At 35.8% G+C, this 17,418-nt stretch overlaps 1 protein-coding gene across 1 annotated transcript in view; it reads left to right on the top strand.

The window, feature by feature from the left end:
• LOC149787633 (arylsulfatase I-like) overlaps positions 1-17,183 on the top strand; it is a 57,187-nt gene extending 40,004 nt beyond the window's left edge. The window contains exons 11-14 of the mRNA XM_089973810.1: positions 1,223-1,281; positions 1,924-2,035; positions 7,983-8,302; positions 14,875-17,183. Of these exons, the coding sequence (XP_089829936.1) occupies positions 1,223-1,281; positions 1,924-2,035; positions 7,983-8,302; positions 14,875-15,047 (664 nt within the window). The 3' untranslated portion in view covers positions 15,048-17,183. The remainder of the gene's footprint in view (positions 1-1,222; positions 1,282-1,923; positions 2,036-7,982; positions 8,303-14,874) is intronic.
• The last annotated feature ends 235 nt before the right edge of the window (positions 17,184-17,418 follow it).

Here is a 17,418-nt window from a genome sequence, read left to right as displayed (position 1 = left end):
TATGGGTATTTGGATAATATGTGGTGTATCGGTGGTTGGATCATGTGAAGTGGGGGTATCGGTAGTTGGACCAGGTGCGGCGTATGAGTAGTTAGATAATATGTGGTGTATGGTAGTTAGATCATGTTTGGTCAGTGTATGGTAGCTGGCTCATGTGTGGTGGGTGTATGGGTAGTTTAATCATGTGTGGCGTATGGATAGTTGGTTCATGTATGGAGTATGGATAGTTGGATTGTGTATGATGTATGGGTCGTCGGATCATGTGTGGTGGGTGTATGGGTAGTTGGATCGTGTGTGGTGGGTGTTTGGGTAGCTGGATCATGTGTGGTGTATGGGTCATTGGATCATTTGTGATGTAACGGTAGTTGGATTATGTGTGGTGAATGGTTTGTTGGATCATGTTTGGTGAGTATATGGGTATTTGGATCATATGTGGTGTATCGGTAGTTGGATCATATGTGGTGTATCGGTAGTTGGATCATGTATGGTGGATGTATGGGTAGTTCGATCATATGTGGTGTGTGGGTAGTTGGATCGTGTGAAGTGGGTGTATGGGTAGTTGGGCCATGTGTGGTGTATCGGTATTTGGATTATATGTGATGTATGGCTGGTTGGATCGTGTGTGGTGGGTGTATGGTTAGTTGGACCATATGTGATGTATGGGTGGTTGGATCATGTGTGGTGGATGTATGGGTAGTTGGACCATATGTGGTGTATGGGTAGCTGGACCATATGTGGTGTATGGCAGGTGAAATACAAATATAAAGATTATACAACTTTCATCAGCAGAAAGCTGTCTCTGCACAAAAAGTAGCTACAGAGAGAGAGAGAGAGAGAGAGAGAGAGAGAGAGGTCCAATACATATGTATTCATTCTGTTTTTAACTTACTTATTTGTGTGCTGAGTTTCTTTACTTAAAAATGACTCAATCATTCAAACATGTACGGAACGATCTATTAGCTTGTCCTAATTCAGGTAAATCTGTGTGAGTATAGTCGCCAAGAGACCTTAGTGAGAAGGGTGTATCAGATAATTTAAAAAGAGCAACACATCTGATCTGCGACATTAGGTGTAGACAATGAATTTACCGATTTATGTGTTACTGTATTTGCAGTAGGAGTTTATTTGTTGTATTTTCTTGTATAAACAATACTCACTTCATTGCTAACATTTGTTTATGTGGACTGATTTACATATTTGACTCCTGTTTACACAATTTCAGTCTGGTGCATGCAGTGGACTGGTTTCCAACACTTTTAGCTGCAGCAGGTGGAAACCAACGTAATACTTTATTTTTCTTCATATTTTGTACTGTATAAGTACTCAGCAAGTGTGATTCATATTTAATGCCTTGTTTTCATCTTTTAAAATTATCCAGACACGTACAGTAACAGTAATAATTAATATGTGTGCAGTCAAACGTAGCGACGATAGTGATTACGCAGAAAAGCAATCTCTTTCTTTATTGTTAGACACTCGATGCGAATTAAAAATGTAAGAGGGTCTGGCTGATATGTATTTGTTTGTAAAGAAAAAACAGATAGAAGAACCTGGATTTCAAATGACCAATTCAAGCTTTTATTCAATGACCTGCCTCGAAATTTGGTACTTATTGAGTAAATTTTAATACGTTTTTTCGTCTAGTTTTAGCTGTAAAGGTTCGTCGGGAAGTTTTCCAAAGAGTTTGCGAATTCTTCTGAACGACCGTTGGAGGTTTTAAGTAACTAAGAAAACTACAACATATCACTTCTTTGGGAAGATAAACTTGTTAGAAAATAATAATGACCGCTTATGCGCAGCTCTTACTGTAGAAAAGTGATACAATATTAGTACTTTGTATTGAATAGAGTTTTATCACTTTGAGTTCTAAATAATTACATTTTATTTAAATCCTTTTTTAATAAATTTTTTTTCTATTTTAAGCTCAAGGTATTGATGGAATCAATCAATGGAGGGTTTTACGAAGTGGCCAGAAGTCGGCCAGGAACGAATTTATCTACAACATTGACGATGTAAAAGGAAACGCGGCTATTCGGTATGTATGACGTATGTTTGGAGCTAACCCACAGGTTAAAAAGAATTTACATTATTGTGAATTAAATCTCAATATTCAAAAAAGGGTTATCGCACGTCCAAATGTATACAGTTTCAATTTAATTCCGGTGGTAATCCCATATAGGTTCCAATATTGGATGTGTAGATGCGCCTGTAGTCACGAACAACGTGCCAATGGCCTGGCGATGTGCAAAAATTATGTTGATGTATCACAACAATATAATTAAAAAATGTTCTAGTCTGAATTCACTATAATTCCAAATAAATGTTTCTGTTCAAGAATATTATCGACGAGCTATTTGTATTTCTAATGAATAATAATGTGAATTAAAAATAATAGTTCCGCCCAAATCAAATTCAGAACACAATAATACGACTGGTTCTTCTTCAAGATGTTAGGGTAATAATGAGTAATTGTATCAAGTAAACAACATTTTGTAGAAAACTAAGACACAATAATAGAATTTGGATGAGGGTCTAAAGTTCATTTCTGTCACATTCTAAGTAGTCTACAAGATAAGGTCTATTACTAAATTATAATAAAGAACATGGCAAAGATCAGATTAGCCAGGTTTTTCCATGTGGGATTACCAATGTCCTAGACTCAGATTAAGACAAACATGTTTACCTCAGTTGATAATGATAGTAAGATTTAATCTAATTTATAGGGAAATATTAACTCTGTATTATGTTGTCTACAAAATTAATGTCCCTAGTTAAGTACATCATGAACTTGATATTGGATTAAGGTCAATTACAAAAGAGAATTACATACATTCGTTAAGAATGACATCCGTGTGAAGATAACCGACAATGTCAGTGGATGACCATATGAAGCTATATACTACTCTTGGAGATTTCAACTTTCACTTTGACTGTCCCGGAAACTCAAATACATCAAAACTCATAGATTCCATTAATGTTTTCAACCTCAAACAGTCAGTTAACCAACCCACCCATAAACATGGTCACATTTTAGACTGGATTCTTCATAGACCTGATGATAACATTCTACGGTCCTCCCTGGTATCCCATGACCTTGCATCAGATCACCTCTGCATTATATGCCATCTTGACGTATCAGTCCCTAACCCTCCACTTTTATCTGCTACTAAGACAAACCTCGGTATGATAAATAGAACCAAACTAATGCACGACATCCAAGCTAACCTAACAACTTGCTTACCTCCTACCGCAGAACAACTCGATAACTGTCTGTGTTCATTGCTTGATAAACATGCCCCAGCTACCAAGTGCAGAGTATCAATTCAAAAGTGTTATCCATGGTATAGCAGTGTTAGGGACCAGCTAATGCACGACATCCAAGCTAACCTAACAACTTGCTTACCTCCTACCGCAGAACAACTCGATAACTGTCTGTGTTCATTGCTTGATAAACATGCCCCAGCTACCAAGTGCAGAGTATCAATTCAAAAGTGTTATCCATGGTATAGCAGTGTTAGGGACCAGCTTCGCACTGCTAAAAGAGACCGCCGTAAAGCTGAGAGGCTCTGGCTTTCCACCAGACTCACTATTCATAAGCAAATCTATGAAGTCGCTAAGAAGAATGTCACAAATATAGTCCACGCAGCGAAATCAGCCCACTACACTACTAAGATCATGGAAAGTTCCAGCTGCAAAGAGCTGTTCGAGATTACTAACAAGCTAATGTCAAGGAACAAATCAACACCACTTCCAACTACCTTCTCTCCAGTCGACCTTCCGGACATGTTTGCAAATTTCTTCCGTGACAAAGTACAAACCATTAGAGATAAGCTTGACACGACAATTTCAATTGACTCGTCGTCACCATACAGTTGGGATACAGAATATGAGCGGCAACCATTAGCAGCATTTGAACCTGTCTCTATGGATTTTGTACGTACAATCATGATGAAGAGTGCACCAAAGTCATGTGAACTTGATCCAGTTCCAACATCACTGCTGCTTGAGTGCTTAGATCCAGTATTGCCTTCACTAACTGATGGTATTAATACCTCTCTCTCATCCGGGGAATTCCCATCCTTTTTCAAAACTGCCATTGTAAAGCCTCTGCTGAAGAAACCAACACTAGACCATAACGATTTGAAGAACTACCGCCCAGTTTCTAATCTCCCATTCATATAAAAAATCTTAGAAAAGGTTGTTTTATCCCAGCTTGTATCTCATCTAAATTCAAACAGTCTTTTTAGCAATGTACAATCTGCATATCGCCCCTACCACAGTACTGAAACTACTCTTCTAAAAGTAGTTAATGACATTCTCTCTGCGTTGGATAGCGGAAAGATTACAATCCTCACCCTCCTTGATTTGTCTGCAGCATTTGACACAATATACCATGATATATTACTTCACCGTCTTCAGCATGTATTTGGCATTCATGATACATCCTTAGTGTGGTTCAAGTCCTACTTGGTCAACAGGACACATATTGTATCTGCAAATGGAATACACTCCAGCCCAGTTGATCTATGTTGTGGTGTTCCACAGGGGTCTGTTCTTGGACCTGTTCTCTTCATTCTGTACACTCAGCCGCTCTCAAGTGTCATAGATCATCATCCAGTGTCTCACCAGTTGTACGCTGATGACACCCAAATATACAAATCTAGCCACCCAACTGAAGTTGATGCTACCATCCAAGGTGTAGAGAGGTGCATTTCTGATGTGAAATCATGGATGACTTGTAACAAGCTGCAGATGAATGATGATAAAACTGAGGCCATTCTGATCACAACACAAAGACTTTCTCATTCACATCCTTTACCTCAAACAATAAATATCAGCAACACCAACATTAAATTCACACAGTCAGTACGAAACCTAGGTGTTATTCTGGACAGTACTCTCACCTTGCACCAGCATGTCATGAACATATGCAGGGCTGCATATCTTGACTGAGACGCATCAGCTCAATTCGCAAATATCTTTCAGTTGATGCCACTAAAACACTGGCTATCCATTCGATCCAGAATCAAACACAAAATTTGTTCTCTGTGCCATATTTCACTGTCGGACTCCAGTCCAACATACCTATCCGACCTCACCCATGTGTACACACCAGCAAGATACTTACGCTCCTCTTCTGATAATCGTATACTCATTATTCCCACTACGAAAACAGTCACATGGACAGCGTTCTTTTGCATACCAGGCCCAGCAACGTGGAATGAATTGCCCACTGAACTTAGACACAAAGACACAGTGATCACATTCAAGAAAGCTCTCAAAACTCACTTATTTCGACTGCAAGAACAAACTTAAAGATCTAATAAAGTTTTCTACCTGAAATATTCTCAGCATTTTTTTTATTTTTTTAATTTTTTTTTTCTAATTTCATGGTGTTTGTTTTTGTAATAATATTATTATATGTTTTTTTTAATTATCTTATAGGTGTTGTTTAATGTTGTAAAGCGCTTAGAGCTTCTAAAGATTAGGCGCTATACAAAGTCCTCATTATTATATATATATATATATATATATATATATATATATATATATATATATATATATATATATATATATATATATATATATATATATATATGTGTGTGTGTGTGTGTGTGTGTGTGTGTGTGTGTGTGTGTGTCTGTCTGTCTGTGTGTCTGTGTGTGTAATGTTACGAGTCTATGCTCTTAAAATAACAGAAAAGAGTGAATAACTACAAGCTTTGTAAAATTCAACAAATAATTCCATAGAATACAAAGTACACATGAAAACACAAAGAACTTACGGTATTGCGAATTAAGTCCGAAAATGATACTAGAATTACAGATACAAGTACAAATAATAAAAGTTCTGTATAAACTTTAGTAAATATCCAAAATATGTCCAACGCTGAAAGTGTTCATATGCCTGTGATGGCTTTTAAAGTGTTGATTTGCCAACAGTCTTTTGTTGGATAACAATAATATAATTCCAGGTTTGAATTCACTATAAATCCCATTAAATGTCTTTGTCCAAGATCTGTTTATGGGCACACTGTATTTCCAGCAAATAATCACTTGAATTAAAGAATTTGAAGAAATAAATTTCAGTAAATATGAACTATTGAACACAAAATTATACAGTTTCCTTCTGCTAGATCTGAAGGACACACATTACTAATTATACGGAAGAACTGTGGACCAGTCTAGAAATGGGTGAAGAAATAATAGAGTATTTACGGGTTTGGTGGTCCATAATTGGTTAATTATGAAAATTAAAATTTTAGTAAAAATATCTTTTGAGAGCTTATCCTATATGTAATTTAAAAAAAATATAGACAAATTTCTACTGATACAATTTTACCATTCTTACATGCTTGACTCAGGAGTACTCAATAATGAGAGTAGCACCTGATTCATTTGGTGCAGAAGCAACAACATGTGTTTCATGCACATGTATGTAAACAAAATGCCGCGGGTCATATGGTGTTCTCCACACAGAAGCTTGCACCAAGGTTAGATGTGCATGGAGAATTATAGGTCTCATCAACAGCACCCAGAAATTTTAAGTTATTGAATTTTGAATATGATTGTGTTTCTTCCATATGTTTACTATTGGAGTTGAATTAGTACCGTGTGTCCTGAAAGCATGAATGACAGAGTTTTAAAAACAAAAACAAACGTCAGTTATATGACAAACTAAGACGCAAAACAAAATCCCAGATAAGGATCAAAAGCTATGAATGCATGTATTCATATATATATGATGTGCATACCGCACGCTCATGCGGATGCATGAGATACGAGTACATGTTTTTCATGTGATTGCGCATGTACCGTATAGTTGTAGCCTGCCATTTTAGCTGCCATCTGTTACAACTCTGGGAATAATATAGTATTGATAAAGGATTTCCGCATACGATGTTTGTGCCAAAACGCCTGGAATCGAACCAGAAATCGATTGAAAAATCGTATACTCTTATACCATCACATCCGTATCCCAACATACTAAATCATATATGTCAGTTGGAGTTATCGCTATTTTTGTCGTCCCCCTATTCGTTCATCAGTTCATATAGAATTATAGCTTTATGCTGGTTTCTACCATCAAGGTCTAAAATTTTTCTTTTGAGACAAATACTGAGTGATTTAAATTACACAAAACCCATTAAAGACATCATCTTCTCTTTATATTCAGTTTTAAAAAATATATCAAAATACTTTAATGTCTCTTGAAAATATAAATATTATAATATATATCATACGTACTTTCATTTCATGCTTTGAATGTAGGGTGGACACTATATATAGGACACTGATTTGTGTTCAAACATATTTCTCGACGAACTGATCTAGTTTAATTTCGTGCTGACAGGTGCTATAGTAAATGTCATACAGGCCATGCAGGCGACCGACTATTTTAGTAATAGGTGTTTATTTTTAGAATTTGATTCTACATACCTTTAAATGGCAGTTATTCACTTGATTCGGATGTTCTTTCAGCCACAATATTTACACGCCCAAAGTACATAAAGGAAAATAGATGCTAAACTTCGTGGACGTGATCGGTGTGATCCAGTACTATCCGGAATGAATATCGCGCGATGTGATGTCACAATGAAAACTACGCATGTTGATAAACAAATTCGTACTCCCTAATATTGTGACGATTAGACTCCACGTGTTAATTTTTCTGACCAGTTTATTACCTGGCCACCATTGTAAAACTCCATGGTGATCAATAATTTTCGTCTGGAAGTTTCTTCATGACAGTTAAGGTGCAGATCATTCAGTAATCAGGATTGAATAGACTTTGTTAAACAAAATTATTATTAAATTTTAAAACATTTATATTTAATTTAATATGAGTAAATGCACATACATGACCTGTATGACTTTTACTTTTGAAACCTGCGTTAATCCGAGCTCAAGTGCACCAAACAAGAGATGTTCCGAATTCTCGTTATTCGACTCACCTTCAAGGATAGGCATTGTATTTTACAGACTGGGGGACTACAAGTTGATTCGAGGTGGATCTGGTAGATACAACAACTGGTACCGACCCCGTATGCAGAAAGACTGCGACCTCCTTTACTATGGTAGTAGAATGGAAACGGAGGATGGTGCTTTCAAGTACCAGAAGTCCTACACAGTGAAAAGTCTCAACGAGTACGCGACCAGCTCTGCAGAGGAGCTGGGATTGGAGTCTGTCTGGAACTCAGCCTCGTGGAACGAGAAAGTGCAGTGTGCCAGGATGAAAGAAGAACAACGGAGAGAGGAACGGAAGCTTAGACAACCTAACATACAGCTGTATAATATTAAAGGTATGTGACGTCAAAATAAGAATCGTTGCACAATCAAATGTATGCCACAGCTACTAAAGTTATAGTTACTATTATTAAGATATATGTCACTTCAGGTTAAGTGAAATTTGTAAAAACTTACATTTATGATACAAGAAGGGAGGGGCATGCAATGATGGCATATTTCAACGAGTCCTGGACTCATATTGATAAATCATAAATTCAGGGCAAGCCTTGTTATCAGGCATCAAAAGACTGTTCAAGCGTGTTGTCTTTCATAATTAATTAGGATATATATATATATATATATATATATATATATATATATATATATATATATATATATATATATATATATATATATATATATATATATATATATATACCAGCTTTGCAGAGGATAATTAGATGAGAATTAATTACAGGGTCGTCATGCGAGTGTGACTACTACACACGAATGCATATAACACCGATTGAGTAACATCATTTTTGGTGATGTGTGCTTAGTCGTGAGGGAATATGTGCTGGCAAGGCGACGGGTGCCGTTTACCAGCGGATCTGGGTTCCAATCTCCGTAGAGTACGAATTAAATATTCTTTAATCTGTATGCTAGTGTTATTTTGTATTAAAATATTAATTCTGCCTACTATTATCAATCATTCTTCTATAGGAATCCAGGGATAACACTTTCCTTTCTGTCTGGTGTATATTTATAATTGTTGGGTTTTATAATTAATCGAGGTATATATATATATATATATATATATATATATATATATATATATATATATATATATATATATATATATATATATATATATATATATATATATATATATATAAAGATAATATGATCTTGAACTACAGAATTCAAAAGATATGAAACCATTATGTTGACAATACAGTATATCTCTATTCAGAAACAACAACAAAATAGAAACAAATGCAAAGAAACTATTATTATGATATTCAACATCAAGAAAGATCCGTCGTAAATTTATTGCAAACAAGTCGAAAACTACAACCTTTATTTATCGTCGATAGCTAAGGTCTCAATATGTTTGCGTATCTATTCTTTGGCGGATGGATCCAATATTTCAATACTTGGTACTAGCGACATATATTGGATTTCATGAATTGCCTGCCTTAGTATTTAATGCCAACTAACCAATAGTGTATGACAGCGGTACATTATTCATCGGCTGAAAACGGTGGAGTTCATTCCAAAAGGATATTTTATAAGTTTAACATTTAAATTGTGACTACGTACCGGCGAGATATTATAGAGCAAGCCATATTTCCCACTTTCAAAAATAACAATAATCGACTGCGTGGGATGCGTCCCACTTTTTATATTCCCAACAGGGCTCCTCCCATCATGTCTACTCCCAATTTAACTAGCATCAACCTGTATACTGTGCCACTGCGTTTGCTCCCAACGCTTCTTCTGTTTCAGATGATTTACTCCCAACTCGTCTACTTTGTTATCATTTCTTTAAAACAACTGTATTTCGTTTTACATTGTTAGTTTTCGAAAAGAAATTTTTACGTTGTTGACATTTACATTCCAAAATATACGTAGTATGTGAATTGAGAGGGAGAGTATGCTTGTGTCTTTCGTAGTGTTAGGTATACAGTAAAATGTAAAGTGAAAAATGGCAATTCAAAAGAAAGTTATTTAACGGTTCAAATTACGAGCTGAAGAACACCAGTCAGTAAAACACCACTCAGTAGAACACGATCAACAAAATAAAGACAAAACTCGAGAACCTGAAGAGCATTTTCTGTGCTGGAAAAATGAACTTAGAAAACATGTCATGGTGTAAGCTGTTATGAGGGTGATGGTGGTGGTTATCGATCTATAGAGGATGAACGACCTCATTGTTGTAGACAGGATCGACTGAATAATAAAAATATGTAACTTTTGGATGGAATGATTATAGATCTGAGCAGAGATACAGAATGGAAAAACACGAGCCCCCGTTAATAGAATAAAACAATTCAATCAATAAACAAATAAAAATATAAAATAAAATAAATTTTACAAGACCAATTTTGTACAATACACCTTTACTAGAAACAAAATTAATTCCATGTTTTTAAATGCAATCAGCAGCTTCGAGCTTCGTTTACTGGGGGGGGGGGGCTCTACAGATTTTAACTTCACGAGTAACGTAAAGTTGTTTGTATTTGCTTCATGCCATGTGGAGAGAATGTTGGCATACCTCTATGTTACTTTCATTAAATTGGCTTCAGCTTCTTTGGTTATCGTAATGGTGGAGATTTTTCATGATCTAAGCGCACATCTAACCAAAATGACTGCTCCCATGTACTCGAAAAATTAGCCTGAGTTAGTGTAAAGAAAACTCTCTTTAGCAGTTATTAAAATAGGAAAAATAAATTTTGCCAGACTAAACAATCCAGATTTTGAAAGTGCAATCAATTAATTACCAAATATATATGATTTAAAAAAGTTATCGGTTCTATTCGTACAATGTACCTCTGAAGTTCAGGATGTGAAAAAGACCAAGGGGAGCAGGTAGGTGTTTGATTGGTGTACATCTGACATAAGACCAAAATGCATACTCCATAATCAATACTACACCAATCAATACTACACCAATCAATCCTACACCAATCAATACTACACCAATCAATACTACACCAATCAATCCTACACCAATCAATCCTACACCAATCAATCCTACACCAATCAATACTACACCAATCAATCCTACACCAATCAATCCTACACCAATCAATACTACACCAATCAATACTACACCAATCAATCCTACACCAATCAATCCTACACCAATCAATACTACACCAATCAATCCTACACCAATCAATACTACACCAATCAATACTACACCAATCAATCCTACACCAATCAATACTACACCAATCAATACTACACCAATCAATCCTACACCAATCAATACTACACCAATCAATCCTACACCAATCAATACTACACCAATCAATACTACACCAATCAATCCTACACCAATCAATCCTACACCAATCAATACTACACCAATCAATACTACACCAATCAATCCTACACCAATCAATCCTACACCAATCAATCCTACACCAATCAATACTACACCAATCAATCCTACACCAATCAATACTACACCAATCAATCCTACACCAATCAATCCTACACCAATCAATACTACACCAATCAATACTACACCAATCAATCCTACACCAATCAATACTACACCAATCAATCCTACACCAATCAATACTACACCAATCAATCCTACACCAATCAATACTACACCAATCAATCCTACACCAATCAATACTACACCAATCAATACTACACCAATCAATCCTACACCAATCAATCCTACACCAATCAATACTACACCAATCAATACTACACCAATCAATACTACACCAATCAATCCTACACCAATCAATACTACACCAATCAATACTACACCAATCAATCCTACACCAATCAATCCTACAAGAAAATGAAGGTAGCTAAATGTTCTTATTGCAATACCTACGCTACACCAAACCTTTATAAATAGCCAATATAACCTGTGAGGAAAACCGGGGAAATGATTTTTTCTTTAAAATCTAACCCTATGCAAAATACGAAACTGTAGAGCATTACCTTAAAGCAAATATGAATATTTATGCGATTATTTTTCTTATTTAGATCTCATCATGAATGATGTTCTCAACAAAACTCTCCACTAACATTGATGTTATGTATGAAGTAAGCTAATTATGCTTATTGTACTCTTGCTTCCACAATATACCTCGTGGCAGTATTGTGTGTGCAATGACCTTAATTATGGGAAAATTGGAAGTCTTAGAACACAGAAATGAAGTCGATGTAAATTTCAAACTGTTGCATTAAGTGAAACTTGTTCTTTTCATTCATTTGTAATGAAATTAAGATAGAAATGATGTCGAACAAATTTGCTTTCTCCAATATTCTAGTGGTAGAAGAATAAGCAAATATCTAACCTTTGACCTTTGACCTACATGAACATCCTCCGTTCTGTCCTTTTACGACAATACATTTATTATTTATATCTTGGAAATAATTGTGGCAAGTTTCGTGTTTTTGTCTTTCAGAATAACATTGGTTGCTATGCTGAGCAAATATAATGTGCATTTGTAAAAGAAATCACTTTTCATCATAATGGTGAGGAGCTGTGTGGGACTTTCTACTAATGATTACTGTTATGTGGGTAAAAAGCATGCGAATTATTCAGAATGATTATTTTGATACTTGTGACTTAATAGTTTCAACTATGCAACGAAAATTAAATCATAAAACAATAATACCTATGTAGTCTTTATGGCGCTCTCTACATGTATAATGATCTTCTGTGAGAGTGACAAGTCTAAGGTGAAGTTGTTTGTATTTGCAACATGCATAAAAGAGAGAATGTTAGAATACATTTCTGTTACTTTCATGTATTGTGGCTAAGAGTTGAAATTGTGCTTTGGAAATTGTACATGATCTAAGATATTCCAAACCAAAACGACTGCCCCCATGTGCTCGAAAATCAGCCTCAATTAGATTAAAGTACACTATCTTCAGAAGTTACGAAAATTAAGAAAATGAACTTTGCCAGACTGAACAATAACAGCTTCTGAAAGTGCAATGAACGAATAACAATATATATATATATAAGTAATTAGCTCTTCTTTTTTATTATACAATTTATCTGTAAAAGCTGGGAAGTGAAAATGACCAAGCGGAGCTGGTAGTTGCTTGGTAGGTGCAGATCTGCAGTGATGCCAAGCTGTATACTCTATAGCCAATACTACGCCAATCAATCATTTACTAAGAAAGAAAAGTAAAAGTTCTTTTAACAGTGTCAAAATATACAAGGTCTTTTACAAATAGCCAGTGAGGAAAACGGGGGAACTTATTTCTCTTTAAAAATCTAAACCTATGCAAAATACGAGACTGTACAGCGCCACCTTAGATAAGGCACATTTTCATCACGAATCGAATGATGGCTTCGAACGTAATTGTTCAGCATGTCTACATAAAACGATTTGGTTGCTGGGCACTTTCCAGAATAATGTGGCTTGTAGATTGAAGTCGACTGGTACAGCAACACTATGTGCACTCTGGCTTTCGCTCTTCTTTCAGGCGATGAATTTGTAATCCGTAAGGAATTAGTACTAATCGATATGGAACCCTTCTATCCAACGTTCTGACGTTCTAATGTGAACGTGTTTCCATTTAAAATACCGATTCATAAATCGAGAATTCACATCATAATGAAACAAATTCATTTAAACAAAATTCACATATTGTCTTAGCTACATTATGTGCAAATAACAATTCAGTTGCATGAACATCATACTAACCAAACAGTAATCAATTCCTAATATACACAATTCATATGACATTAAAACAAATACATTCAAACAATTATCTGAAGCGTAATGTCAAAGAAACAAATATAGGAAATTAAGAGACATTAATTAAAATAATTATCGTTAGACTCGTAAGGAAGAAATATTGCATCAAATTAAGACATCGTGCTTTGTGAATTCGACATTCTCTCGCTTCAAAATTGACAAAGTCGTCTCTTTACCTTTTGGTTCCATGTCGCTCGAAGAGTTCTAGACACGTCCAGTTGGAAGATTGTACGAGAGAATACTTCAAGCTTGGCTGACAAATTTAAGACTTTTATAAAACACGAAACTTCGCCTGGAAACAATCCCCGAAACGGTTACTTATCTAGTCAGAATATAAGTTTATCTAACCGCCATTGTAAGCACCCGCCCCTTCAGACTCTGGAAAATTTCATTCTTCTCGCTTTCCCTAATAACCGATCCTTGCAAAGTTTCACATTATGAAAAATATTTCATCAAGTACAAAAGATGTTTCTGCAACATTTCAACCCTTGGAATTTCTATATACATGGACTCAGTTCAAAACCTCTTGACCATTTAGCTAACAATAATCAATCGGAACCTAATTAAAAACCAATTATGCCCGCACCAGACCTATTAGTGTACCGTATTCATACAAATACCATGGATTTAATTCCGTACCAAATGACATGAATTAGCTTAATATTGCTATGTGCCACAATGACACCTGAGCAATACAGACATCTGCAAAATCGATAATGTTACGTAGTCTACGGCGTATGCATATTTGGACACCAAGGCATGCCAATTTTGCTAATTTAATACGTTATCTAACTTTAAAAGATGTTGATATTCCACACATGTTTATAATAACCATGTTGAAAAAGACAGTCACATGTATGTGCAACAAAATCCTGTTTCATAGCAAAAATGAGAAATTTATAAAGAAAGGAGAATAAAATGCATTTTCTTTGTAAAGTAATTATAGACCAGTGGACAAATTGGGAACAGAGAAAGCTGATATAGTTGACGAGTTGAGAGCATACAAATTGCCCAGATACACAAGCTCAGACGAGCTGGGAGTGAACGACTCAGGACTAGATAACCTCAGAGTAGACGATGGGACTGATCTAGTCAGGAAAAGGGAATGGGTGATTTAATATTGATCTTTTCATTTGATAAGCACGAATTGTATACCTTTTTACTAATAATTCCAGAGGACCCGTTAGAGCAGTGCAACATCGCCAAGAGTAATTACCACATTGTGCAGAAGCTGAAGCGACGGCTGGATAAGTACGAGAAAACGCTGGTTAAGGCATTTGAACCGCCTGCAAATCCCAAAGGAATGCCTGTGTATCATAACGGCGTTTGGAGCCCAGGATGGTGTTAACCTGCGGAGGTTTATTTGCTGTCTTCATTTTGAAAGGAATGTTGGAATAAAAGCAGAATAAGTGGTCGAGTATATCTTAATGCATGTAAATAGAGCATTTTATTTGTTACAAAGCATCCTGAAGTCTAAGTTATGCATCATGCAGATTTTATCCTTGCACATGGGAGCATTTGCAAATCACATTTTGTCTTATGTCAGTGACTTTAAATGACACGGATTAAATAACTTCTTCCAGCCAGTTCACAATGGCTTGCAATGGTCATTGTATTCTTACGTGTTTTTCTATGCAAAAATGATTATGCAAAGGATACATATAGCTATTTTAACGACGAAATAGTCATTACAGTCAGCCAATATACTCACTCGAACGTCTTGAAGAAGAAATTAAGTTGTCCCAGTAAGCAATAAAAATATTGGAAATGCACGCAGGGACAACTGTATGATATCACGGTACCAATTGTTTTTCCATATACCTCAATGCTAATGTTTTGTGAAATAAATATACTTTCTATCCTACCTCAGCAGGCTTGTCACACTCTCATAGAGAACAATGTTTGATTGTCAATTTGACAAGGACAAAACCAGGTACACCTTTGCATGTAAGAGAGATAACTCTGCTGGAACTAGACAATGGTAAGAGTTATCTAGTCACAACAGACGCATTTTCAGCCATGTGTGCCACATTTTTTAAAAAAATCATTAAAAATATGATCTAGATATGAATTAACATAATCCCATATGTTCCCAAGTGGCTTCAAATAACAGAAAGTACAACTCTTACATAACGCACCAAATATAGCTATTGTTGTTTAATTCTGAATACAATGTTTACCTACACCTTAAGCTCCGCCCTCCTGGGGTTGTACAATTGGTACCGCTATACCGTATGGCGTATATAGAAATGGTTATAAGGGCGATGCCTTCGGAAGACCGGATGAATTTAGACAAAAGGAATGACAATTTATCTATAATTTCGAGGCTGAAAGTATGCATACTTTACCATCGTTTCTGGGAGCTTCCAACATATTACAGCATTTATTAACAACAATTCATACATGGTTTCGACCAAATTTTGACTTTGATTCGATGCCTCTTAGGATGTAGAAGACTGCTAGTCACTGATTTGCTTTGAGTTCGTTTGTATTTTATACATGACTTTTACTGAAACTCTACCGCTTTTTAGTTGTAATGATCCAAAACTAGAAGAGCTCAAGCGATTTTTTGACTAACGTTCCTACGGCCGTTCATGACTGTCCGTTAGCACAGATGTTTGTAAACGCTGCTCCTTCTAAGCTGCTAAGAGAATCGCTATTGACATACACATTCATTCAAAGATCTAGTTGGCTGTAAATGAATGTGGCTCTTTGCTGTTAATACTGTCTCTGAATGGATGGTTGTATCGAAGTGAGGTATTCACTGAAATAACTCTTATTTTGATGTCGAGTTGGTCTTAATGAAAATGGTGAAATCCGATCTCCAACATATTGTTCGTGGCTGCCATTTTAAAAACTTGTTACTGCCATTTCTCTTGAACGGATGGTCGTATCAACACGGGTTTTCAATAAAGTACTCTTTGTACGGTGTCTAGTTGGTCCTGAATGAAAATAATGCCGAAGTGACCTCCAATATGGTTGCCTTGGTGGCCATTTCGTAAATCGTGCTATAGCTACTTCTCTTGAACTGGTGGTATTATCGACATGGGGTTCCCCTAAAGACGTTTACTGTCATGTTTTTTATTCTTGAAAATGCTGAAAATAAGGTCTCAAGCATGGTCGCTAAGTAGCTATCTCGACCATCTTATGATCGCAACTTTACCTGAATAGATGGTTATATCAACATGGGATTTTCACAATATAACTTATTTTGATATCTTGTTGTACTTAAATGATGCCACTGATACCTCCAAATGTGGCTGACATAGCTGCCTTCTCAACAAATATTATTATTGCTACTTCTCCTGAAAGATAGAAGCATCGGTATATAATTTGCGCTAAAAGACTTCCCAGTATATACAGCTTGTCTCAGTGAAACTGAGTCTGATTGAACCTGGAATTTAGTTGTCTCGGTGTCCATCTTGAACATAAAATGAAACATGAAACTTTACAAGCGTTATCGAATGTTTAAACTGTCGAACGAAACGTGAAAATGGGAAAGATTTATAGCATCACTTGTTCATTTCATTTTAGATTAAAATCGCAATACATCTCTGTATTTGTCTTATTGTACGACCCAGACCTATCATTAATCATGCATGCCATATTTACGACCCAGACGTATCATTTAATCATGCATGCCGTATTTACGACCAAGACATATCATTTAATCACACATGCCATATTTACGACCCAGACCTATCATTTAATCATACATG

Source organism: Sinohyriopsis cumingii, chromosome 11, assembly GCF_028554795.1.
Source record: "Sinohyriopsis cumingii isolate HCF-2022 chromosome 11, ASM2855479v2, whole genome shotgun sequence".
Lineage (NCBI taxonomy): Eukaryota > Metazoa > Mollusca > Bivalvia > Unionida > Unionidae > Sinohyriopsis > Sinohyriopsis cumingii.
The sequence above is the reverse complement of the archived record's forward strand: the minus strand, read 5'-3'. Positions and strand labels throughout refer to the sequence as shown.